General features: G+C 46.6%; 2 protein-coding genes and 2 pseudogenes across 36 annotated transcripts in view; 3 read left to right on the top strand and 1 right to left on the bottom strand.

Moving 5' to 3' along the window:
• Positions 1–10220, top strand: part of LOC127669430 (H-2 class I histocompatibility antigen, L-D alpha chain-like) — a 63909-nt gene extending 53689 nt beyond the window's left edge. The window contains exon 8 of the mRNA XM_052163364.1: positions 9664–10220. Within this exon, the coding sequence (XP_052019324.1) occupies positions 9664–9707 (44 nt within the window). The 3' untranslated portion in view covers positions 9708–10220. The remainder of the gene's footprint in view (positions 1–9663) is intronic.
• Positions 1–24683, bottom strand: part of LOC127669410 (H-2 class I histocompatibility antigen, D-B alpha chain-like) — a 121738-nt gene that overhangs the window by 38564 nt on the left and 58491 nt on the right. Inside the window, exon 1 of one of the 35 annotated variants that reach the window (XM_052163326.1) lies at positions 132–228. The exons of 32 other annotated variants lie outside the window; for them this stretch is intronic. In XM_052163326.1, coding sequence (XP_052019286.1) covers positions 132–195 — 64 coding nt within the window. In that variant the 5' untranslated portion in view covers positions 196–228. Of the gene's footprint in view, positions 1–131; positions 229–24683 lie in introns of those variants that run through there. 2 more of the 35 variants (XM_052163346.1, XM_052163325.1) reach the window with 2 other exon arrangements.
• On the top strand, positions 5829–6219 carry LOC127669429 (proteasome assembly chaperone 4-like; annotated as a pseudogene).
• On the top strand, positions 10835–15234 carry LOC127669434 (14-3-3 protein zeta/delta-like; annotated as a pseudogene).

Here is a 24683-nt window from a genome sequence, read left to right as displayed (position 1 = left end):
CGGCGCGCGGTGAGACCCCGACCTCCTCCCTGAACCGGAGGGAAGCAGGGCGCAGGACAGGGACGCGGTTTTCCCGGTGCCGCCCCGGCCCCTCCCCGCAGAGCCCGTTTCTCTCCCGACCCCGCACTCACCCGCGCGGGTCTGGTTCGCGGCCAGGGCGGCCGCCAGCAGCAGGAGCAGCGTGCGTGGCGCCATCGCCCCCACCTGGCCTTGGCCTGCGTGGACTTTATAACCAGCGCCCGCGGTGACGCTGGTTGGTTCCCCAAGATCGCGTCACCCAATGGGGGCGAGAGCTGCTAGTGCGTCATCAGTGTCCGGGCAGAAGGACCCAGGTTTAGAGCAGAAGTGAAACTGAGGAGATGGGGAATCCCCAGCCCTGGGCTTCCCCACCCATGACCTCGCAGCCTGGAGACCAAGACTTTGCCTGAACCCTGTTCTGTGGACAGAGCCCTGTTTGTCATGGTGTCTCCGAGTTCTGACCCAGAAGCTGTCAGCGAGAAGAGACAGACTCTCTGTGTCCTCTCCTCCACCCTTCTTACTTCTTCCCAGAAGTTAGACCATGGAGTCTTCTAGAAAAGCCACTTCCGGGAATACAATGGCGACCCAAGCGGTTGGGGATGTAGTGGAGAGATGCTTCTCCTTAAAATAGAGGCGCTAGCCTGTAAGCCCCACACGGACCCCACAGAGCAGGCTCTGTTCACCCGCAGTGGGTGACTCACACTTCCGAACCTGAATGCAGGACTCTCACCTGTAAAGAGGAGACCTTGCCTCTTCCCTCAGGATCTGTCTTCTCAGCTTCGGGCTTAGACTCAGACTCTTTGTGTTTCTTCCCAGATAAAGCCTCTGTGGCTCCAGATGGATGTGTTTTATTTACAAGGATCTTCTTTTCAGTCCTGAGATTATCTGTGTGGACCTGGTTCATTTTCTCGGCACCGTAGAAACATCCCCATGTCCACTGGGAAGAGGGTTTTGATATCAAAAGGATCATACATTTTATGAATCACCCCATTCTCCACGGTCCGTTCCAAGGTTCTCCAATGTTTATCCAAATGTGGTTAACTTTAGGAACGGTAGGGTGGTGGATATCTGTAGTGTGGGATGTCCCACGCACCCCCCTTTAAAACTCACAGGACAATAGGGACATCCCCCATAGGTATTAACGACCGTGAGGCATGATGGGTCTGATTGTCAAGAAAGCAAGCAAAGGACTCAGCACAGGAAGTGGCATTTGGTGTCTAGGAATGATAATGTCTCTGACATCCTGCTCTTGAGCAGTCTCCAGTCCCGATTATCTGCTTCTTTCCCTGCTATGTTTCCCGGACACTAAACAAGCTCGGCGTGGTCTTAGGGGGAGTGGGGCTCGCTGGAGAAGCAAGGTGGTAAGCAGGGTGTAAACAGCCATGGGAATGACAGAAGGAGCCATGCTGGGGGTGGGGTGGGGAGAACGGCGGCATCGGGCTGTGCCAATGAGAACATAAATGTCCTTCCAGGTGACCCGGTTCTGTGCCCTCGGGTGCCTGCATGGTCTCCCTTTGTTTTCTCTGTGATCCCCAGGCACACCATCTTTCTTTCTTTTTGTTTTTCTTTTTCTTTTCCTTTTCCGTGTGTGGGTTTTTTTTTGTTTTTTTGTTTTTTTTTTTTTGTCTTTTTGAGACAGGGTTTCTCTGTGTAGCCCTGGCTGTCCTAGAACTCACTCTGTAGATCAGGCTGGCCTCGAACTCAGAAATCCACCTGCCTCTGTCTCACAAGTGCTGGGATTAAAGGCAAGCACCACCACTGCCCGGTGCGCGCCATCTTTCTGACTGGCGGGGTCTGGTCAGACATTGCAGGCTGGTACCCAGACAGGGTGAGGTTGGACCTGTGGAAAGATAGCTTTCTATGGAAGCTGTAGTATGTCACGGTATGTCCCACGGTATACCATTTTGTCCACAGTTCCTCGTTTGCAAATGTTCATGACAATGACTCGATGGTCTCGTGGGAGCACTCTGGTGCCTGTTACACTGTCCCGCCTGGAATCTCACTGGCACGACTCTCAGATATCCTGTCCTTTCTCCCTTTCCCCTTCCTACTGTTCACAGGAAACTGTCCCCCTCCAACTCCTGTCAAATCCTTCCAGCTGGCCAGGATGCATGGTATACGTGGGGGTTGACTCCAGTGACAGACAATGGTAGGTTTGTCTTGGGTGGCACAGATGTTGAACACATTGAGTGTTATTAATTTCAGGTTTGATTCAGTGTTTGGTGGTAGGAAGCCTTGTGCTTAATTAATTAGTTTTTAATTATTCAATTTGTTCTTTTATTGACTGCTTGGCCCTGAGGATTGTGAGGACACAGGTATGGTGGACAATTTTCCAAGTCTTGCAGTAATTTTAGAATTGATGTCTCCTGAACGCCGGTCCAGTATCAGCTTTGATATGCAGAGGGACCCCCATAATAACAAAAGTGGAGAACATGCAATTAATTAGTTTTTTTAAATAGGAATAGGTATCAACAGCAACGAATACAAATTTCTGTGTGGAGTGATGAGATGTGGGTGACATCATTCTTCAATTGGGCATGAGCCTGAGGGCTCTGGGGTTGGTGCCCAATTGTTGTATAGTGGGGGTGTGAATTAGGGAGGCACAGGAGGAGAAAGTTCTGAGAATGTCTTTGAGGTGTTTTATTGGGGTGTTGGGGAATTTGAACTGTAGCCCTTTCAGGTTAATATGGGTGAACTGATGGGAGCTCTTTAGCAGTGAGGGGTGACATAGTAGAGGCCCCAGGTGTGACAATCTTACCGGCTGATGTGTTGCCATCAGAGAGGGGTCTGGTGAGGGGTGGATGAGTGTGACCACACATGGATAATTAAAAATGGGATACATTCTAGGTTAAAGAATTTTTGGAGCCGGGCGGTGGTGCTTTATGCCTTTAATCCCAGCACTTGGGAGGCAGAGGCAGGTGGATTTCTAAGTTCGAGGCCAGCCTGGTCTACAGAGTGAGTTCCAGGACAGCCAGGGCTATACAGAGAAACCCTGTGTCGAAAAAACAAAAAACAGAACAAAACAAAACAAAACAACCCCCCTCCCAAAAAAAAAGAATTTTTGGAATCTTAATTATTAGTTAGGAAAGAGGGTTACCGTCAAGTCTGACATAGGAGCAGGCCAGCCATGGGAGTAAGCTGACCTTAAAAGTACTGTCTGAATATAGATTAGCTGGCTCTTTCAGGCGTGTTAAGACCAGGAAGAGAGGAATTTAAATCGGGGAGGTTTATCTGTGAGAAGGGAAAAAATGTGACTCAGAGTTAGTATCTGTTTGGTATGCTGTGTAGACAGCCCCTGTCGCTCTCCATCCGTAAAAGCTGTGGGGGCCGTGGGGTAGCGGACCACGAGAGCAGTGTGGGAGGAAGACACCTAAAGACTGGTGTGGCTGCAGGAATTTATCTTTGGGGTAATGGTTGTCTGTCTGTCCTGGAAAGCCAATGAGACGATTAGCAAAAGAGGTGTGGTTTCTCAGGAGCCATTGGATGTCTGGGAGGGAGAAGGGTAGAACATCAGTTACATCAGGTTCTTTGTTTTTTGTTTTTTTGTTTGTTTGTTTGTTTGTTTTTGGTTTTTTTTTGTTTTTTGTTTTTTGTTTTTCGAGACAGGATTTCTCTGTGTAGCCCTGGCTGTCCTAGAACTCACTCTGTAGACCAGGCTGGCCTTGAACTCAGAAATCCACCTGCCTCTGCCTCCCAATGCTAGGATTAAAGTCGTGCACCATCACTGCCCGCCTTCATCAGGTTCTTTACCTATAATTTTTAAGGTACATTCTCTTCTTTTATAGCCACCTCGGTTAGTAGTTGAGGCGCTTCCTGTTGGCATAGGATCCCCTGAGGTTGATGTAAGGCTCCAACCACTGTTGGGGGAGAACTGAATATAAGGACCTGGATTGGGTGCTGTGGATCACAGTGAGACATGTGTATATGGCACAGTTTTAAAAGAACAAAGGGTCTCTCTGGCTGCTGGCATCAGGGAGAGAAGAGAGACGGGATCAAATAGAGGCTGCGATTGCCTGGTTGGTATAAGGAGCCAAGGTCTAAGCCAATTATATTGCATATTCATGAACGGATGCAGAGGGTCCACCGCATGCCCGCCCGCTGGCTTCTCCTTCCGTTCATCGTAGTCTGTCACACATTGCACAGTCTGCAGGCAACAAGCCGGGTCACAGTAAGCACCAGGAAAGCCAGGCTTAAGTTTAAAGTAGTGCAGCTACTGTTTCTCTGCAAGCCTTATAAGTGGAGGGGGATTTCTGTGTACATCTACAGTTGCAGGGGAGTCTCGTTGGCAGTCGTTGGCAGCGGTGTGGTGCAGTAAGGTTCTGAGCATCTGCACCTCCTTCAGAGTGTTCCCATAGCCGAGTAAGCATCAGCAAACGTAGGGCTGACTTGAACAGCTCCCTCATAACCCACCAGCCCCTCCGCGGTTTTCCCTGCTTACAACTTGCTAAATTCAAATGTGCACCCATGTTGTGTGACGGGATTGTCCTGGTAGACTTGACACCCCTCTTCACTCCCCTAAATGTGAACCCACGACAGACAAAAGTAACGATGGCACCAAAGTCCACCATGGTGAGCCAGTGAGATTTTACAGGGTTACCAGGAGTAGAGGTGATGGGTACTGTGGTGGTTTGAGTAAGGTTGGCAAAGGGTGTGGTACTAGTAGGAGGTGCAGCCTTGCTGGAATAGGCGTGGCTTTGTTGGAGGAAGTGTGTCACTGTGGGGATGGGCAATGAGACCCTCCTCCTAACTCCACTAGGTCTTCTCCTACCAGCCTTCAAATGAAGATGTATAACTCAGGGGCTGGAGAGGTGGCTCAGTGGTTAAGAGCACTGACTGCTCTTCCAGAGGTCCTGAGTTCAATTCCCAGTGGTGGCTCACAACCATCTGTAATGGGATCTGATGCCCTCTTCTGGTGTGTCTGAAGACAGCTACAGCGTACTCATATGCATAAAATAAGTAAATAAATAAATAAATAAATAAATAAGGTGTAGAACTCTCACTCCTCCTGCACCATGCCTGCCTGGATGCTGCCATGCTCCTGCCTTGATGGTAATGGACTGAAACCTCTGAGCCTGTAAGCCAGCCCCAATCACATAAGAGTTTCCTTGGTCATGGTGACTGCTCACAGCAGTAAAGCCCTAAGACAGTTACTTACAGGAGTAGGGGGTGACTGAAAGGCAGTTGAGAAGCCCATGCAATTCCGGGCGAAGACTCGTGACATCTGGGACCCGGGAACTCTGAGACTCTCCTCTGGGCCGCGGGGATGCTCAGAATCCTCCAAAAGTAACCCTGGGAGACGATGCTTGTGGATCGGACCAGTTTCACTTTCTCAGAAATGTGTGTGTTTACATCCTGAGTCCAGCCTTCCCCCTCACCTCCTGCGGGGACGTCTCAATTTCTCTGCTGTCCAAAAAGGCTGCAAAATAAATGAATGAATGGATGAATGGATGAATGGATGAATGGATGAATGGATGAATGAATGAATGAATGAATGAATGAATGAATGAATGAATGAATGAATGAATGAATAAAAGATGATGCTTTAGAGGCAAGCTGACCATGCTTCTGTTCTTCACTGCTGGAGTTTCTTCATGCTTCCCTCAAAGCTTCAGGTAGGCTGCAGTTCCACAGATGGCCTGCAGGCGGCTCTCTCCTGGTCTGTGGAACTTGATACTATGAGTATACCCACGTGATTTGAACAAGGCAAGAAAAACAGGGAACCAACCACACTGCTGTCAAAAAGTGTACCTCTGCGAGGAGTGAGGGACCTAGAAAAGGGGAAATCATTTGAAATGTAAATAAAAAATATATCAATTAAAAAAAACTGTACCTCTGGCAGTGGCGCGGTGGCTGGCGGGATAGATGAGCCTCCAGCCACCATAGGTGCAAATGTGTCGCTTCACAACTTCAGGGCAAGGCTGTCCACTTTCATGTCATGCGACTGACGGACTCGCTCTTCCTGTGGGTGGGGGCATCGCCGCATCTAAGCAACCTCGCCGCTACGACTCCATGACTCCATCTCTGTGTGCACCTCCCTTTTTGGAGACACTTCTGATACAAGTTCCACCAGCCTTTCTCAGCGCTTAGCCAGAAAGACCAGGTGTTTGTCAGCTACAACCTCTCTAACGCCGAAGTAACTTCACATTACTTGTAGAAAACAGGATTAAGGAAGAAATGGAGACCTTTCTGGAAATGTTTTGAGCTGCAGAAGGAAGAGTTTGTAACTTGTATGTAAATCACACTGAAATAAACAGGTTGTTTTTTGTTTTTAAAAAGCGTACCTCTTTCACGACACTTTCCGAAATTGTTACAAGCCATTTGGGAAATTCTAGGTCAGCAATGACAACCTTTAAAGAATTTATTTTTAAAGCTGATCAAGACTTTAATCTCAGCAATAGGATGTGGTGGGGTGGCAGATCTTTGGAGTTCTGGGACACCTAGATCCACACAGAGAGTTCTAGGACAACTGGGGCTAAACAAAACCTTGAAATATATATATATACATATACATTATATATAATATACACACACATATATAAAAACCAAAAGCCATACCGAAAACTTACCAGTGTGTGTGCTTGCTCACCACCACAGAACCTGTGTGAGGTCAGCAGGCACTATGACTCAGTTTTCTCCTTCTACCTTTGTCTGAGTCGCAGAAATGGAACTTAGGTAGCTGGGCTTTGGTAGCAAGCAGATTCAATCGGCCCCATAACAGCCTTTTCCAAGTGATATATCTGAGAATTCACCAACATGAATTAATTATGTGGCTGGAAATGCAAATCAATGTCACCACAAATTGCTTGCACCTCAGTTGCTGTCAAATAACATGCTCAGATTCTTCCCAGTGGACCAGGGCTCTGAGCGGGTTCCCCAGGTCATGTGAGCACAGACAGCTCAGGACTGTTCTGAAAAGCAGAGATAAGAGTGTGCGCGCGTGCGCGCGCGCGCGCGCGCACGCACACACACACACTATACCCCATACACACACAAATGTACACACACATGTATGCCCACTACAAACCACACACACACATTACACACATACCACACACACACACACACACTATACACCACACACACTCACACACACATATGTACACACACATGTATGCACACCATGGAGCACACACACGTCACATACATACCACCACACATACACACACACATACACACCACACCACACACACACCACTCACACAACACACACCACTCACACACATACACACACACTACACATCACACATACCACACTTACACACACACTATATAACACACACACACACACACACACACATCACTGGATGCTCCCAGGGTGACTCCCAGGTTAAAGCAACTGTCAGTGAGCTTGTATCTGAGAGTCAGTGCTCGTGGGAAATGCTCAGTTGCTGCCTGCAGCTGCCTGCTCTCCTTGTAAACGTTCACCAGACTTGGAACAGGCATTGGCAGAGGGGTTCTGTTTAACTGGCAGGGTGCTGAAGTGAGCAGGTCTGTCCAGCCTTCCAGCGTGTAATGAAAGCGTGTAAATGAGAAGAATAAAAGCCCATCGGCGGCACTGTTAGCTCTTGCTTCCAGGGAGACAAGCAGTCTCTCCAATGCCTCATAATCTACTACGTGATACTCAAATATTTTTTTTCAAATTTATTTTTTATTTATTTTCTATATTCTTTGTTTACATTCTAAAAGCTTTCCCCTTTCCCAGTCCCCCCTCAAATATATTTTTAATTATTTATTTTTATTTCATGTGCATTGGTGTTTTGCCTACATGTATGTCTGTGCGAGGGTGTTGAGGTCCCTGGAACTGGAGTTGCAGACAGTTGTAAGCTGCTGTGTGGGTGCTGGGAACTGAACCTGGCTCCTCTAGAAGATCAGCCAGTGCTCTTAACCACTGAGCCATCTCTCCAACCTCTGATTTATTTCTGTGTATGTGGGTGTTTTGCTTGCACGAACATCTGTGCACCATATGCATGCTGTATCCACGGAGCAACATCACCCACAGAAAACACTGAGTCTTTTTACGTATGAGCATTTTGTCTGTATAGATGTCTGTGCACCGTGTGTGTGGACTGTCCATGGCGGCCATAAGAAGGCAACAAACAGATTCCCTGGAACTGGAACCGCAGATGGTTGTGAGCTTCCATGTGTGCTATGAACCAAACTCATGTCCTCTGCAAGAGCTGCCATGCTCTTGACGACTGAGCCACCTACCTCTCCAGCCCCACCGTCTGGTTCTTTTTCAGATAGGTCACTAGCTCCTACTGCAGTCCCCACCTGCACGAACTTTCTAGAGCTGGCTGGAAGAGAGCAGCAGCTGTATTGGTGTTTGGAAGGGTTCAGGGGTTGCACTGGTTACAGGATTTGAATCTCGGGATCTCCTGCTAGACATCTGCCTCTCACTCTCCAGGGCTTTTATGGAGACTGTGCTGTGTGAGAACCAAACTCACAGTGATGTGTCCCCGGGTTTCTATTGCTGTGGTAAACACGGCGAACAAGGAATCTTGGAGAGGAGATTATTTGGCTTATACGTCCACATCGCTGTTCATCATGGAAGGAAGTCAGGACAGGAAGTCAAACCTGGAGGCAGGAGCTGACGCAAAGGCTATGAAGAGCGCTGCTTACTGGCTTGCTCAGCCTTCTCCCCCAACCCCCAACACTGTGAGTTTTCAAGACAGGATTGGGTTTCTCTGTCTGACAGCTCTGGCAGACCAGGCTGGCTTTGAACTCATGGAGCTCTGCCTGTCTTTGCCTCCCAAGTGCTGGTATTACAGGCATGTACTGCCATGTCCTAAGTCAGCCTTTCATACTTTTCCATGATTTCTTCACTTTGCAGCCCCGCCTACTTCTAACCCCCTCCCCGCACATCCCTTCCCCCAACTTCCCTCCCCTTTTCATAAATGTGCCCAGTCCTGCTTTCTTTCTTTCTTTCTTTCTTTCTTTCTTTCTTTCTTTCTTTCTTTCTTTCTTTCTTTTTTTTTTTTTTGGTATAGAATAGAGTTTATTCAGAGTAGGGGATGAGAGTTAGTGGTAGAGGATGGGAGAGAGAGAGAGAGAGAGAGAGAGAGAGAGAGTAGAGAAGTGGAGGCCACCATGACCACAGCGGTGGGGGAGGAAGAGCCCCACGGGCAGAGAGGTGAGAGTATGTGGGAGAGCGGAGAGCAAAGAGCCCAGTCCTGCTTTCTTATAGAATCCAGGACCACCAGCCCTTCTCCAGCAATCACTGATTAAGAAAATGCCTTACAGGCTTGCCTGCAGCCCAATGCTGTGAAGGAACTTTCTTTCTTTCTTTCTTTCTTTCTTTCTTTCTTTCTTTCTTTCTTTCTTTCTTTCTTCCTTCCTTCCTTCCTTCCTTCCTTCCTTCCTTTCTTTCTTTCTTTCTTTCTTTCTTTCCTTCTTTCTTTTTTTTTTTTTTGTTGTTTTGTTTTTTGCTTTTTTTTTTCAAGACAGGGTTTCCCTGTGTAGCCCTGGCTGTCCTGGAACTCACTCTGTAGACCGGGCTGGCCTCAAACTCAGAAATCCGCCTGCCTCTGCCTCCCAAGTGCTGGGCTTACAGGTGTGTGCCACCACCACCCGGCCTTTTCTGTATATTTCTTCACCTAGGCAGAGACACCTCCCAGAGCTCTGATATGTCTCTCCCAGACTGTAAAGGTGACACTCTGGGACCTGACTGCGGAGGGGCAATGTGGAGATGATTGGGTTTCAGGGACTCCCAGAATCCCCTGTGAGCTGTGGGTTGTTGGGATGTTGACTTCACAGTGATGGTTCATGACTCTCATTCTCTAGCATGACGACAGCTGCCAGGAGTGGACTGAGTGACAGCCAGTGTGTTCAGGTCTCTCCTGTGACACCCAGAGCCCTCAGTCCTCTTTAGACAAGAGTGTCTGATGTTCCCTGTGATCCTATGGGTTCAATGTGAAGAACTGTGGAGCCCAGCCTGCCCTGCACACAGGACCCTGTCCCTGCACTGCCCTGTGTTCCCTTCCACAGCCAACCTTCCTGGTCCAGCCACACACTGGGGGACATCTGCATCCTGTCAGCTCCATGCTGCCCTGAGCTGCAGCTCCTCACTTCCACACCAAGAATATGAATCTGAATGTTAACTTGATTGTTAGCATCTTGACCTGAGGGTTGATTGACAGGTTAATTAAAGAATTGAGAATAGAGTTTGTGGAGGAACTAAATGGCAGATGGAGAACCTTCCAGAATCTGTGTCACTCTGCTGTGTGTATCTGGTGAGGCAGGATGAGGCTTTGGGAGCTGTGTGTAAACGGGGCTGTGCCCAGGTGGGGCTCAGTTTGTTGTTACCTTTGACAGGGTCACCCTCAGCTCTGTCTCCTCCAGGCTCTGCTCTCTCCATCACTGTGAAGCACAAGCTGAGGGTCTGTAATCACAGGGACACAGGATGGCCAGAGCCTTGTGCTGTCCTCAGGATTGTGAGAGCCCAGAATGCTGTCCTGACTGTGACTCTTGACTTTGTCTTCTGTGTTTCTTTCTCTCATCTTTAGTTTGTATGGAGGACTGGGCCTATTCTTGTTCCTGAGAGAACTGCCTGTCTGGTTCTCCTCATGGATGTCCACGTGTGACAGCAGTAGGAGGTGCTTTTCCATTCTTGCCCCACCAGACACAACAAGGGCCCTGCTCTCAGGACACTGTGGACCATACAGATGGACTAAACTCTGCTGAGCTCCTGCCTCCTTCGTGGTGCCTCTGTGGAGTTCTCCCCCATCTTTCCCCAGCTAAGCCTGTGTTGCAGGATCCACACAGAGGAGGGATCCACAGGTTCTCATCTCAGATCTGGTCCCATTGGATCTGAGCCGTGCCCATGGTCCCTCTCCTTCCCTGGCTTTGGGATCCTGGTGCTGCCTCCAGAGAAGATTCCAGGGTTGATGGGATGAGTCTACTTTAGATTCCTGTTTATTATAAGACTGGTCCAGGGGCTGCAGAGATGACCCAGGGCAGAGACACACTGTGCTGTCCTGTGACTCTTACCAGGGGGTGGCACCTTCCACAGTTTTAGTGACTTTGGTTAACTAAGATCTGAAAGGAACAAGGCAAACACTGTACAAATGGACGAGATACATGCTTTACACATTTTATCTTTCTTTCTGTGGGATGATGATCCTGTCTCACCTGGTCTGAGACCTTTGCCTCTTCTGTCCAGTGTCCACACTGCTCACGATGCACAGGTCTGAGGTGCTCAGGGGCAGACTCAGCTGTCAGATCCACAGATCCCGATGCCATGGTCTCTCATTCCCTCAGCACAGCTCATCTGTCATCTCCCACCACAGGGGAGCGCAGGGCAGTGGGGAGGGGGAGGAACTAAACCATGTCTATTTCATTGCCCTGTTCTCAGCATTCTGCATGTGACTGTTACTCATCTCTTACTGCAGCTGATGTTGCAACCTTTCCATCAGAGTGCATACACAGCAACACACAGAGTGTAGACAGGGCCTACTGCTGTGCAGGGTTCACACACAGGCTCCCAGAGGGAATCTTTTTCCCAGCAGGGAAGGGGACAACTGTATAGAAGCAATGTGTGACTGCACACATGCTTGTTCATATGTGGACTCTAAATATGTTAGACTGGGAGAGCAAGGGAACCATTTGGTGAGGTGCAGCAGTAGAGGCAGGACAGGGAGATTAAAGAAGGAGAAATGACCAAAGGGCCCTGATTTACATGTATGTAAATGCCACACACTAACTGAGCACAGAGGTGTGCCACTGACCCCAGAACTCCATAGGGGTATCCAGAATGTTAGGGGTTCAAACACAGCCTCAGCTACATAGTGAGTGTGAAGGCAGCCTGAGGTCCTGAGACCCCATCCCATCAAAGGGACTGCAAAGGATGCCTGGAGCTGGAGTTGGGGAGCCGGCATCCTTTGTCATGCTCTCTGTGTGGTCCGGAAGATGCTGGAGCACATGAAGACAGTGTGGGCAGAGAAAGAGCTCCGTGCTACAGATGCAGGGATCACCGACATGGCCTTAAGGGGCCACACACCTGCCTGTGCTCACAGCCTCGATGCTGGTCTCCCTGCTGATGCTGCTATGTGCTGGGCGTGTTGTGTGACGTCAATTATTATCTACATTCAACTGGAACTGTGGGAGACACAGCATCCCAGGAAGGAGACCAGGAGCCTTCGGGGTCTCAAGCTGGAGAGCATCCTGCAGTCTCCAGAGAGGATCACATCCCATCACCCGCCAAGGATACCTGGTAGGGAGGCCACTGAGGCCAGACAGAGCATCCTATCAGGACACAGGATTAGGACACCAAGAGCCTGTCTTTAACAACTCGGCTCTGATACATCCCAAGGCCATGATGAATGTTTATTAGATTTAGAATCACCTTAAAAATATTCACAGGAACCATATACACAGAAATGGAATTACACTTAAATTATACCATTACACATTTACCTGAATATGTATGTTGTTAGGTCTTCGGTATACACTTCTGTAAGTCTGTAAACCTCTCAGGCAAGAAGAAAGGGTTTTTTCTTTTGTTTTTTGTTTTAAGATTTATTTATTATATGTAAGTACACTGTAGCTATCTTCAGACACACCAGAAGAGGGCACCAGATCTCATTACACATGGTTGTGAGCCACCACGGTTTCTGGGATTTGAACTCAGGACCTCCAGAAGTGTTGTCAGTGCTCTTAACTACTGAGCTATCTCTCCAGGCCCAAGAACAAAGTTTTATTAGTCATAAAATGTAGCCTTTCCTTGACATTTTAACTTCTCAGGAATTGGATTGCACCCTATTCCTGTCAATCAGGTGACACTCCTGTCACTGCCCCAGCTCATTTACATGTGAATTTGCATGTCAGGGTCTCATTACCTCAGCTGATGGGCCAGCTGTTCCCTGCTGGTGCATGAGGTTTATGTGGCATTGAGGGAATGGAAATATGGCCCCAGGTACAAACATTTGCTGTCCCTCCAGACAGTGATGGTTGTGATCCCAGCTCCCTGTCTCCTTGTGGATGGGAGAGGGAGATCCACAAGAGCCTGTTGCTCCAGCTGTAGCTCTGACATGCTCTCCTGGTTTCCTTGGACACGGGACACACATGGGACTGCCTGTCCAGGCCAAGCAGTGTGGCTGAGGGGCAAGAAACGGTCACAACTCCCTAAGTCTTGATGAAAGAAATCAAAGCTGGTGTCATCTGTCATGTGTGGGGAAGGAAGATGTGGGACACTGTGCTGGAATTTCTAACACTAATAAACCATTTAAAAAACACACAATTTGACCACCGCCACCGCAGCCCAGAGACTACCGAGCTGGGTCCGTGTGCCACCACCCACTCAGGACACAGACTCTCCAGTTATGGATAAAAGTGAGCTGGTGCTGAAGGCCAAGCTGGCTGAGCAGGCAGAACGCTACGATGGCATGGCGGCCTGCATGAAGTCTGTCACTGAGCAAGGAGCGGAGCTGTCGAACGAGGAGAGGCACCTTCTCTCTGTTGCCTCTAAAAACGTCGGAGGAGCCCGTAGGTCATCTTGGAGGGTTATCTCAAGCATGGAGCAGAAGACGGAGGTGCTGAGAAAAAGCAGCAGATGGCTCGGGAACACAGGGAGAAGCTCGAGGCTGAGCGGCGAGACTTCTGCAACGATGCGCTGTCTCTCTTGGAAAAGTTCCTGATCCCCAATGCTTCTCAACCAGAAAGCAAAGTCTTCTATTTGAAAATGAAGGGTGAGCCGGGCGGTGGTGACACACGCCTGTAATCCCAGCACTCTGGGAGGCAGAGGCAGGCAGATTTCTGAGTTCAAGGCCAGCCTGGTCTACAGAGTGAGTTCCAGGACAGCCAGGGCTATACAGAGAAACCCTGTCTCGAAAAAAACCAAACCCCAAAATCCGAAAATGAAGGGTGACTACTACTGTTACTTGGCCGAGGTTGCTGCTGGTGATGACAAAAAAGGAATTGTGGACCAGTCACAGCAAGCCTACCAAGAAGCATTTGAGATAAGCAAAAAGGAGATGCAGCTGACACACCCCATCAGACTGGGTCTGGCCCTCAACTTCTCTGTGTTTTACTATGAGATCCTGAACTCCCCAGAGAAAGCCTGCTCTGGCAAAGGCAGTTTTTAATGAAGCCATTGCTGAACTTGATACATGAAGTGAAGAGTCCTACAAAGACAGCACGCTAATAATGCAGTTACTGAGAGACAACTTGACATTGTGGACTTCGGATGCCCAAGGAGACGAAGCAGAAACAGGAGGAGGGGAAAATTAACCGGCCTTCCAACCTTTGTCTGCCTCATTCTAAAATTGACACAGTAGACTATTTGTCATCCATGCTGTCCCACAGATAGTTTTTTTGTTTACGATTTATGACAGGTTTATGTTGCTTCTATTTGAATTTCCATATTTCCCATGTGGTTTTTATGTCTTAGTATTAGGGGAGTAGAGCCAGTTAACTTTAGGGAGTTGCTCCTTTTCATCTTGAGGTGGCCAACATGGGATGTGGAATTTGTCGTGAGTTGCACATGCTGGGCATAGTACTTTTGGTGCATTGTGGCTTCAGAAGGGCCCGTGTTAAAACTGCTTCCATGTCTAAGCCAGCAAAGAAACCTGCCTCCATATTGGTGTGTGCTGGCGCGGAATAAGCAGGGTAATGGCTCCAGTCACGAGTGTAGTCTTTGTGGGCACTGTAAGGCTTGGAGCGCTTCTGAGGCTGTGACACAAACATCCTGTGGATGCACGCCAGGAACGCGTGTCTCTGCGTGCACACCCTTGACCACAGCTCCAGAGTCGTCTCTAGACAAAAGTTGTGACCCAATTTACTCTGATAAGGGCAGAAACGGTTCCATTCCATTATTTGTAAAGTTACCTGCTGTTTGCTTTCATTCTGTTTACTACACATTTTATTTGTATTTAAATGTTTTAGTCAATTTAAGAACAAATGTAAAAGTGAAGATGCAGTAAAAACGAGTTGCTTGGTGTTCCCGGCTCTATGTGTATAGAGCACAGCGGTAAAGAGAATCCCATGTACTTAACTTTTTTTAAAAAAGTTTTTGTTTTGTTTTTGCTTTTGTGATTTTTTTTCTTTTTGATACTTGCCTAACATGCATGTGCTATAAAACAGTTAACAGGGAAATAACTTGAGATGACGGCTAGCTTTGTTTTAATGTCTTATGAAAATTTCATGAATAATCCAAGCATAATTGTTAAGAACACATGTATTTAAGTTCATGTAAATGGAATAAAAGTTTTATGAATGGAAAAAACACACAATTTACTTATTAATCCAAGATTGGGCATAGCTGACCCTATACTAACTTATTCCCAGCTATAAGATCCCTTGCTACCTGTGGTTTCTCCTGGCCACGTGGTTCTGGTCCATCATGGCTTCTTCCTCCTCCTCTTCACTCCTCCCTCCTGCCCCTCTTATCCTCTTCTGCCCCTCTACCTGCCCCACTCTCAAACTTCCAGTCCCACCTTTCCTCTCCACTGCCCAGTCACAGGCTCTAGCCTTTACTGAGCAGTTAAGATGGGGAGCAGGTTCACATGAGATCACCTGAGTAGGTGATGGACTGCTCATTGGCTGCAATCCCTCTTGAGGAAGCAGAACTAACATCAGAATACAAACAACATCAGGACAACCCACAGCAGGACACCACACTGGTTTTCTGCACAGTCCCTGCTGCTGTTAGACAGAGGCCCTGGTGAGCACTCCTTCAGGAAAGGCTGCACGCCCACACTCCTAGGACACCTAAAGTACTGCATGGGGAGATGGACACAGAGGACAGCCGTGTGAGAAGTGGTTGGGAGGAAGAGGACTGGCACCTGAGCTGACACTCAGCTCACCCAGAACATTCCACAGGACCTTTGCACATGCAAAAGGTGTACAGAAGAAAGGTCTTATGGATAAATGTTTGCTGCTCCACCAGGGACCCAGGCATCCAGGGAACAGGATACCTCAGGGTCTCATATTCTGTTTCCAGGGCACCCCTGTGTCCACTCCTGCCATAGAGAAGGCTGGAAAATGGCTCAGGCTTTGTCACAGGAGTCCTGACACCTGCTGCTATCACTGACTTCCCAGGATGATCTGAGGCCACTGAACATGAAGAGCATGTCCTTCTGTGTAGCACAAGATGGGCAGTCCCAAGGGACAGTGACATAGGGTCCCCTCCACACTCTTCCACCTCAGTCAGGACTGATGGTGGAGGATGCTGCTGCTTAAGTCTTGAACATTCTCTGGTACTTTGCATAAGAATGGCCCCTATAGGCTCATATATTTGAAGATAGTCACCAGGGAATGTGGCACCTTGAAAGGATTAGAAGGTATGGTGGTGTGGCCTTGATACAGGAAGTGGATCAATGGGATCAGGCTTTGAGGTCTCAGAAGCCCACCCCAAGCCCAGTCTTGGTCTGTTTGCTGCCCATAGACCAGGACGAGCTCTCACTACAGCTCCAGCCCCATGCCCGCCCGCCTGCTTCCTGCCATGCTCCCCACCATGGTGAGAATGGACTAAGCCAATGAAACCCTAAGCAAGCTCTGATTAAAGGCTTTCTCTTTAAGAACGACCTTGGTCATGGTGTCCCTGCACAGCAATAGAGCAGTGTCTAAGACATCCTATCATTTCCTTGTCTCTGTCATCTATGTCCCCGTCCATCCAGCAGTCACCTCACCTGGAAGGAAGATGGACCCGGATGCTGATTAAGACCAGACCCAAGGCACAGTCCCTGTCCCTCTGCTGATGTCACACTCCATCTCAGCTCTGACTCCTCAGAGCAGACCAGCCTTGTTGATAAACCTAGAACCACCACATTCCAGCACCAGCCACTCTCCCAGCCTGCCCTCAGACACTCAGCACCAGCAGATAAGGCTTCACCAGTCACAAATGGGACACATTACCACTGTTGCCCACACCCACTTTCTCTTCCATTCTTTCAGCGAGGCAGCATTTTTTATAGGACCCTCCACACACAGTAAGTCTTGCTCCTGAGGTCTGTTGGGGGTGTGCTCTTTGAGGCATTGCTTGGCTCTTTGATTGCCATGAAAAACCCCAAACCTCACATGGGTGCCATGGTTCAGTAGGCTGTCCTCAGGCCTGTGTAACCCTTGGAGAACCGAAGCTACACTTTATCTCCAGTACCCCCACAACAGATGCACCATGGCCTCCATCCATCCGCACCTGGTGAGTGACCCCCGCAGTGCTCCCCTGGTGAGTGACCCTCGCAGTGCTCCCTGAGTCTTGGCTCTCTTGGAGGTGGAGGTCCCGCCCTGTCCCCTGGGTGAGGATTTAGGTTGAGCTATATTTTTTCTGCTGCCTGCTCTGTCTCTCTTTGCTCTCCCTGAGCCTGTCTGTACATTGTGAGTTTCCTCGCCTCTCACCCATAGAGTGGAATGTGGTGGTTCTAGGTTACCAACAAGGCTGGTCTGCTCTGGGGCTTCAGAGCAGAGCTGGAGAGTGACATTGCACAGCTAAAGAAATTCCCTCTACAGGAACTTGGATTTACAACCCTTTCTCTCTACCTCCTTGGAGTCAGGTTTTATTACAACAGCTTGTCCTCAGTGCAGATGAATGAACAAAAATTTGGTGTAATTGATTCCAGCTTTTCCCAAACCATAACAACTGCCACTGCACAGACGAGTGATCCCCAAATATCTTATATCTAAATTTTCTCCCCTCTGTACTTTCCCCATTTTCCACTCCTAAAAATATTTTATCTCTTTCATTTCTCTGTGTTCTGTTCTCAAAAAATCGCTTTAAGGGGCTGGAGAGATGGCTCAGTGGTTCAGAGCACTGACTGCTCTTCTGAGGGTTCTGAGATCAAAGCCCAGCAGCCTCATGGTGGCTCACAACCATCTGTAATGAGATCTAACACCCTCTTTTGGGGTGTCTGAAGACAGCTACAGTATACTTACATATAACTATAAATAAATCTTTTTTGAAAAAAAATCTCTTTAAGACTATGGTGTAAACTATGTGTGAATTTGTAAAATTATTGGGTATAATTTAAAACTGATAAAGTGTAACTGCCCGCAGTTACATCAAACGGGTTACCAGGTTACCTGGAAGGAAAGTTCGGGATAGATGTGGGTTGTAAGAGAAATATGAAGCCAAGACAAAAGGTTTTCTGATCAAGGCTCAAAGTTTAATGGGGGTCTCCAAATGGGGGGGGGGAGGCTGGAAACTCCTTGGCAGAACTGGTTCAGGTTGCTCAGCAGGTGACTAGTGCCTCTCAGGAAACTGCAAGGTCCTTGAAGAACAATGGGCTTCACCTTGGTCTGAGTGTTCGACCCCAGGTGGAGGGGATTATGGCTAACACAGGAATTCCTGCTCAAAGGCTGGGAGAGTAACTTCACATTGGTCTATGTCAAGTTCCTGCCAGGTGGCATGGCACCGCAATAAGGCTCTCTACAATAAAGTATATAAAAAATTTTGCAGGGCAGTGGTGGCGCAGGTCTGTAATCCCAGCACTCTGGGAGGCAGAGGCAGGCAGATTTCTGAGTTTGAGGCCAGCCTGGTCTACAGAGTGAGTTCCAGGACAGCCAGGGCTATACAGAGAAACCCTGTCTCAAAACAAAACAAACAAACAAAACAAAAAAACAACAAAAAAACAAATCCAAAAAAACAAACAAAATAATAATAATAAAAATTGGCCTTAAACTTAAAACTAAAATGTTATAATTAATATCCATAACAGATAGTCTTCATTTGCTGCAATGCAGTATATTTGATTTAACTCTATGTAGATATACATAACTTAGATTCATCTTTTTCTATTGCCAAAAAAAGTAGGAAAAATATAAATGGCCAAAATGGGGAGCCCCAAGAGTTAGGGTTGGGCAGGGCGATGCTTCTATCCTTCCAGGAGAATAAACGCATCCAACTAAGGAATCTGGATACCACTGGGCAAATGAAACGTCTGAAGAAAAATGATGGATCATCAAGAGAAAATGTCCCAAGTAAAGTACTGCCAAGTGGAATCGCCCACCTCCATCTTATCTCTTCCTCCTTCTACAAACATAAGTTGCAAATGGTCTTTGCCACTTTTCAATTCAATTAAACATTAAAGCTGGATTTTAGGGTTAGAGCACAGGTCTCTCCTGTAAACCCACATGATTGTTAAAGGAAAATCCAATATTTCCATCTCATATCAGAAGAACCACTTGGTACAGGACAGAGAAAAACAGAAAATAAGGGACTGTTCTATTGCCACCAATCTCATAATCTTTCGGTTTTTATCTTTAACACGTTTCTTAAGGCATACATATTATGTCAAATTCTATAAAAATATTGTGGATACATAAACTCTCTGTCATCATACCAGTAGTTGTGGGAAGCCATAATAGACCCTGACTACAGCCCGGAGGGCTGGCAGGGCAAAGGTCCTGAGTAAAAAAAGAAGAGCCTCTCCCCATGAACTGCCATTGAAGGGAAGTTCTGAGATAACCTCAAGATGCTCCACATTGTGCAAACATCAGATGTCTCCACCAGAAGACCCTTATCTCTTCCTGCAGATACTGCCAAGAATGCCCCTCTCTCCTTTGTTCTTGCCTCGAGGCGAGCCCTTCCTCTGAAAGCTTAAAACCTGTGTACCCCAGAAAATTAAACGAGACCTCGACAATTGAACCCCCCTTTGCCTGGTCTCCTTCTTTCTCTCCCCCCCTTTGACCCTCAGGTAGCACCCCTTCGGAACCCTGAATAACTGGACCTGCTGGACGGGTCAAGTAGTCATTCAAGGTAGGAACTGATTCTAGAAATGACCTTCATCTTGCTTCCTCTGTGTGTTCCCAAGTTTCAATCTAAAGCAAGTAACTAGAAACAAAGTTTGTATACCTTGAATTACTTAAGAGGTTGAGGCTCTTAAATGTTCTGAGATGTGCGGACTATGACACTTCAAATGAATAGGTTTACTAGCTTTCCTAACAGTAATCTTTTAGTTTTCCAAGAAGAAGGATGACACGGCCGACCAATGGCAAATTGACTTGGATTGTGTTAACACTAACTACTGGGGTAAACTGCTCCATGCCTCTTCTGCTGCTAGGTCCTGTGCAAACAGTGGACACCTCTGGGTTGACTGCTATGTTCTACACAGACAGTGTTGCTGCTAAAGTGGCAAACATCACCCAATAATCAGTTCAGACTACAAACTGCTCACGACACTCAATTTCCTGAGTTCAGAGGAAACTGACATGAACACTGTAGAGAACTCTGAACTCAAAAATCCTGAATCCTAAGACTGCCAAATACAACCAAGCTTAACACTGTGGACAGCTTGGCTGAAACAGCTTCATTGCTGAAAACAGTTTTACTGTGATACACCTAAAATCTTTTTTTTTAATATAGACACAATGGAGGTTATAGGAATAAAACAGGAATAATAGGAAACAGGGTTAAATTATTCAATCTATTCTTATGTACAACTGTATATTGATAGAAAATTATTGTATAAATTTACAAAATTATATTAGCTTACATTGGTTTAGATCTTTGCATATTGAAACAAAATTGAGGTTGTATTTGATTACATTAGTATAGATCTTTGTATATTGATACAAAATTTAGGTTTATTTGATTACATTGAGATAAATCTTTGTACATTGATACAAAATTAAGGTTATATTTGCCTACATGGGTATAAGTGTTTGTATATTGATGGAAAATCAAGGTTGTATTTGCTTACATTGGTATAGATCCCTGTATAGTGATACAATATTGATGTATATTTGATTGCACTAGTATAGATCTTTGTATATTGATTCAAATTAAAGTTACAGTAGGTTACATTGATATAGATCCTTGTATATTCTAACAAAAGTAAGGTTATATTTTGGTAATGTAAGACCCCCCCCAAACCGAGGGTGCACCAGCACCCCACACCTCGGAAGGTGACACCCAAATCACTCTCGAGAAACGGTCTCGATGCAATAACATGAGGATTTCTTTATTTCAGAATTCTGGGTTCCACAGCCGTACACCGCACAGGGTTAGAGGACTCTGGACCCCGAGTGCTAAATTGTGACAGCTTTTATAAGTTTACTACAAAGCCCGCAAATCACAAACCAATCATTTCTTAGCCTGGAGAGCCCGCGAAATGCGAGCCAATCGATTTGTACCACTCCATACTTTTTAGGCCAATCAGTTTAAATTACCATATTATTTAAATTATGGACCAATTAGTTTCCTATTTTCATGAATGTCTATAGCTGCGTGAACTCCTGGATAGGGTAAATAGTGTAAGCAGTTTACAGAAGCAAGATAAGCTTAGCTCATTTCCAGTTACCTTATGGGGCCAGGATCACCTATTCAAGGCCTTTTTGCCTAGCTCTGAACAAAGGGTGGGCTCTGGAATGTGACCTTTTACCTAGTTTCTAACAAAGAGCACAAAGAGCAGGCTCTGGAATATGAAGTGTTTGGGGCTCCTTAGAAGGCTGGAGTTAGGCTGTATTTTCTATTCTTTCAGTAACAACATACTATGTATGGTATTAAAATAAATAAACCCTAAAAATACCTATGTACTCCTTAAAATTGCAATGGGAAATACTAATTCTTTTGAAAACTATTACAAAGTGTTTAAGAACATTTTTAAAATGCTAGTTAATAGGTAATCCAACCTTTGTTGGTTTGGTTTTGTTAGGTAGTAGTCTTTAAAATCCTCAGACAGCTACAGAATATGACATTTAAAGATGTTTTTATTAATTTAAGACTTTTTTTTAGACAATGAGATGTGTCAGCCCCTGGCAGCACCTCCATATACTTCAAGGAAGATGATGAGCATGGAAGAACCTCCTTATGGAGTTTGCCTCAAATGTGGAAAGCTGCCACTGGGCAAGAACCTGCCCTTGCTTCAACTGCAGACAGAATGCTGCCCAAACTGGACAAAGAAAGCACGGGAAATCAAATACTGAAGTCTGCCAGGACCAGGTAGAGAAGAAGTCCCTCATGATTCCCGCTTCACAGAACAATCTATCAGATGTTCTGGGCCAGGAGCCTGAAGACATGGATGCCCCACCTTTCCAGAGGAACCCTGGGAGACTGTCCAGACAGACAGCCAGCAGTCTCTGTGTTTTCTATAGCTGTAAAAGCTGCATGTTCTGCACTCCCTGTCTATGTTGATAACATTCATTCTTCTTAGGTCTCTGATGGGGTTGGAGCCATCCACTGGGTGACAATCTGCCCTTCATCTTGTCTGTGACCAGGACCCTGTCCAAACTGTGGACAAGCAGGAAACTGGGGAGTTGATTGCCCCGATTTGCATAGACAAAGCAGGCTGATCCCCCAGGGTCCACTGCAGTCTTTGGACCTTCTGAACTGGGCAGGGAAGACTAATGCTGTCCTGGGTCCTCTGTCCCCAGTGAAATCAAGACTACCACAGTGGAACCTTCAGTGATTGTCCAGGTAACAGATAAGTCTGTCATTTTTAATAGATCTGGAAGCTGCTTAGTCTGTACTTCCTGCTTGCTCAGGTGAAATTCATCCTTTGCAGATCTCTGATGCTGTTAACCAGGGAGAGCTTTGTCAGTTTAACAGCAGCAGCAACACAGGCTTCAGGTGCTTCTCAGTTCTCTTCATGTGTGAAAATCACCAGACACTTTCCTAGAGTTGCTACTAGGTCTAGACACTGACACATTGTTACCAGATTCTAAGAAGAGATAAAGCACACAGCAGATTTCAATGTAACTTTTTACTATCCCTTTCTGTAAAGGAAGTTGTTTAACTGTGACTGCTCTCAGGACCCAGCCACCTGTGTCTTGTGGTGAATACTTGGATAGAAAAAATGGTAAAGCTTATGTAAGTTCTGTGGATATGAAACATTAAGTAAATTGCAATGATCTTAGTAGTGAGCTTTGAGATCTGTGAATGTGACTTACTTATAAAGGTCTAAAAAGTGTTTTAAATGCAATTTATAAGGCTCTAAGGAGGTGTTTTAAGGTGTGTAATGTAATTTGTAAAGGTATAAAAAAGTGATTTAAGGTGTATGTAAAAATGAAAAATGCTTCAGATTTCTTCCCTTGCTATGCTATTGTTATATTAAGATCTAAGAATGTCAGAGTCTTAACATTAATCAGTGGAGCTCTGATCAGTTATTGATCTGGCTATGATAAACAGTGATTGCTATTATCATTGTCCACGAGCTCAAGATTATGAATTATTTATGTTTGCCTTCTAAGAATAGACTTAAAAGTGCTTCTCTGAGTTAAAAACACCTGTCCGGTCTGTATACACGCAGTGTTCTGGAAAGAGGGCAGAATGTTCATGCTTTTACCTCCAAACTCCTTTTCTGGGTCCCCTAGCTTTTACTATGAATCAAAGGCCTGAGTTTGCTGCCTTTTCTACAGTGTAAAGGTCAATACAGATTAGAGAGTGGTGTGTTCACATGTCTAAAAGTTATCTCATTTTGTAAACTTAAAAAATTGTTTTAAGCTTCAAAAAATCTACTTGAATCCACCTCTCACAGGTCAGTAAGTACTGTCAATCACAGCCTGTTTCATCTCCTGCCTGTTCAGCTTATTCCTGAGGGTGGGGTCTCCTCCTCCTCTCTGTCATCTTGGGATGCCCCACCCCCAGCTAATGGGCCTAAAAGTTTAAAATGTTCATCTAAGGAAGAAAGAATTATTCTAACCTCCTGAACTTTACCTTCTGATTCTTATATACACATATGCTTCAGTAAAATGCTCACTCCAGATGTTTCCTCAAACCCTGCATGGCAAACAGCCTCAAAGCACCTGCCCCATGACAATTCAACTTAAAGACACATCTGCACTGCCCAGCTGCAGATGGTCCTGCAGAGCCTGGACAGGGAGGGAACAGCATGCTTATCTTGAACCTAGACAGCTTCCCAGCTTTCTTGGGTCCTCAAAGATGTTGACACCCCCAGACAACAGGAAGCAGTCTAAAGAGCTCAGTGACCCCATTTCTGCCCCACCAGTCACCCCTTCCTATTTTCTCACCTTATACAATAAATAAGACAAATGGATGTCTGTCAACCAATGACCACCCACATTCCAGAACCAGCCTGCTTTCAGACTCTCAGTGCCAGAAGCCACATCATCACGAGCTACCAAATTTCCACTGTGGCCACAGTTGTGTGCACCCTTATCTAGCCCAGGTCTTCACAGACGACACTTTCCTCTTCCACTCACTACTCAACGCCAATAAACCTCTCACATGAAGTCTGCTGTGTGGTGTGATCTTTGCAAACTCCCTTAGTTTAGCCCTCTGATCCATGCAAGAACACTAGAAAGCCCCACAGGGTCAGCCCTGAATGTTTCCCCAGCTGGGCAGCTGTCTGTTGGAGCAGGACCTGAAGCTGCATGGAGTCTGAGCATGAAGGGAAATAGCAGATGTCCAAAGAGTGGAAGAGCGTGTCTTCTCATGCCTGTTTAATTCTATGTCCACCTGTCTGTCTGTCTATCTATCAACTACCTACCTACCTAACTACCTCTCCTCAGTCTCTCCAAAATCAGATTATCCTGCTCTGACATAAGAAGACATCCCTATTTCTCTCTCCATCTCTTCCCTTGCCCTGACTTTATCACTCTCCTGTGATTATATCAGCAGCAGCAACCAACAGGCCGGGTGAGACATGTCCTCAGGACTGAGGGACAGGAATGGGGTAGGAGCCCACCTTACATTCCAACTGATTTACCATGGGTCCTCCATCCACAGGGCAGGGCCCTGGCTCCAGGTCAGGGAGAGGAACCCATACCCGTCCTCCTCC

Source organism: Apodemus sylvaticus, chromosome 19 (genome assembly GCF_947179515.1).
Source record: "Apodemus sylvaticus chromosome 19, mApoSyl1.1, whole genome shotgun sequence".
Lineage (NCBI taxonomy): Eukaryota > Metazoa > Chordata > Mammalia > Rodentia > Muridae > Apodemus > Apodemus sylvaticus.
Note: the sequence above shows the minus strand (reverse complement) of the source record. Positions and strands in the feature narration are given on the sequence as shown.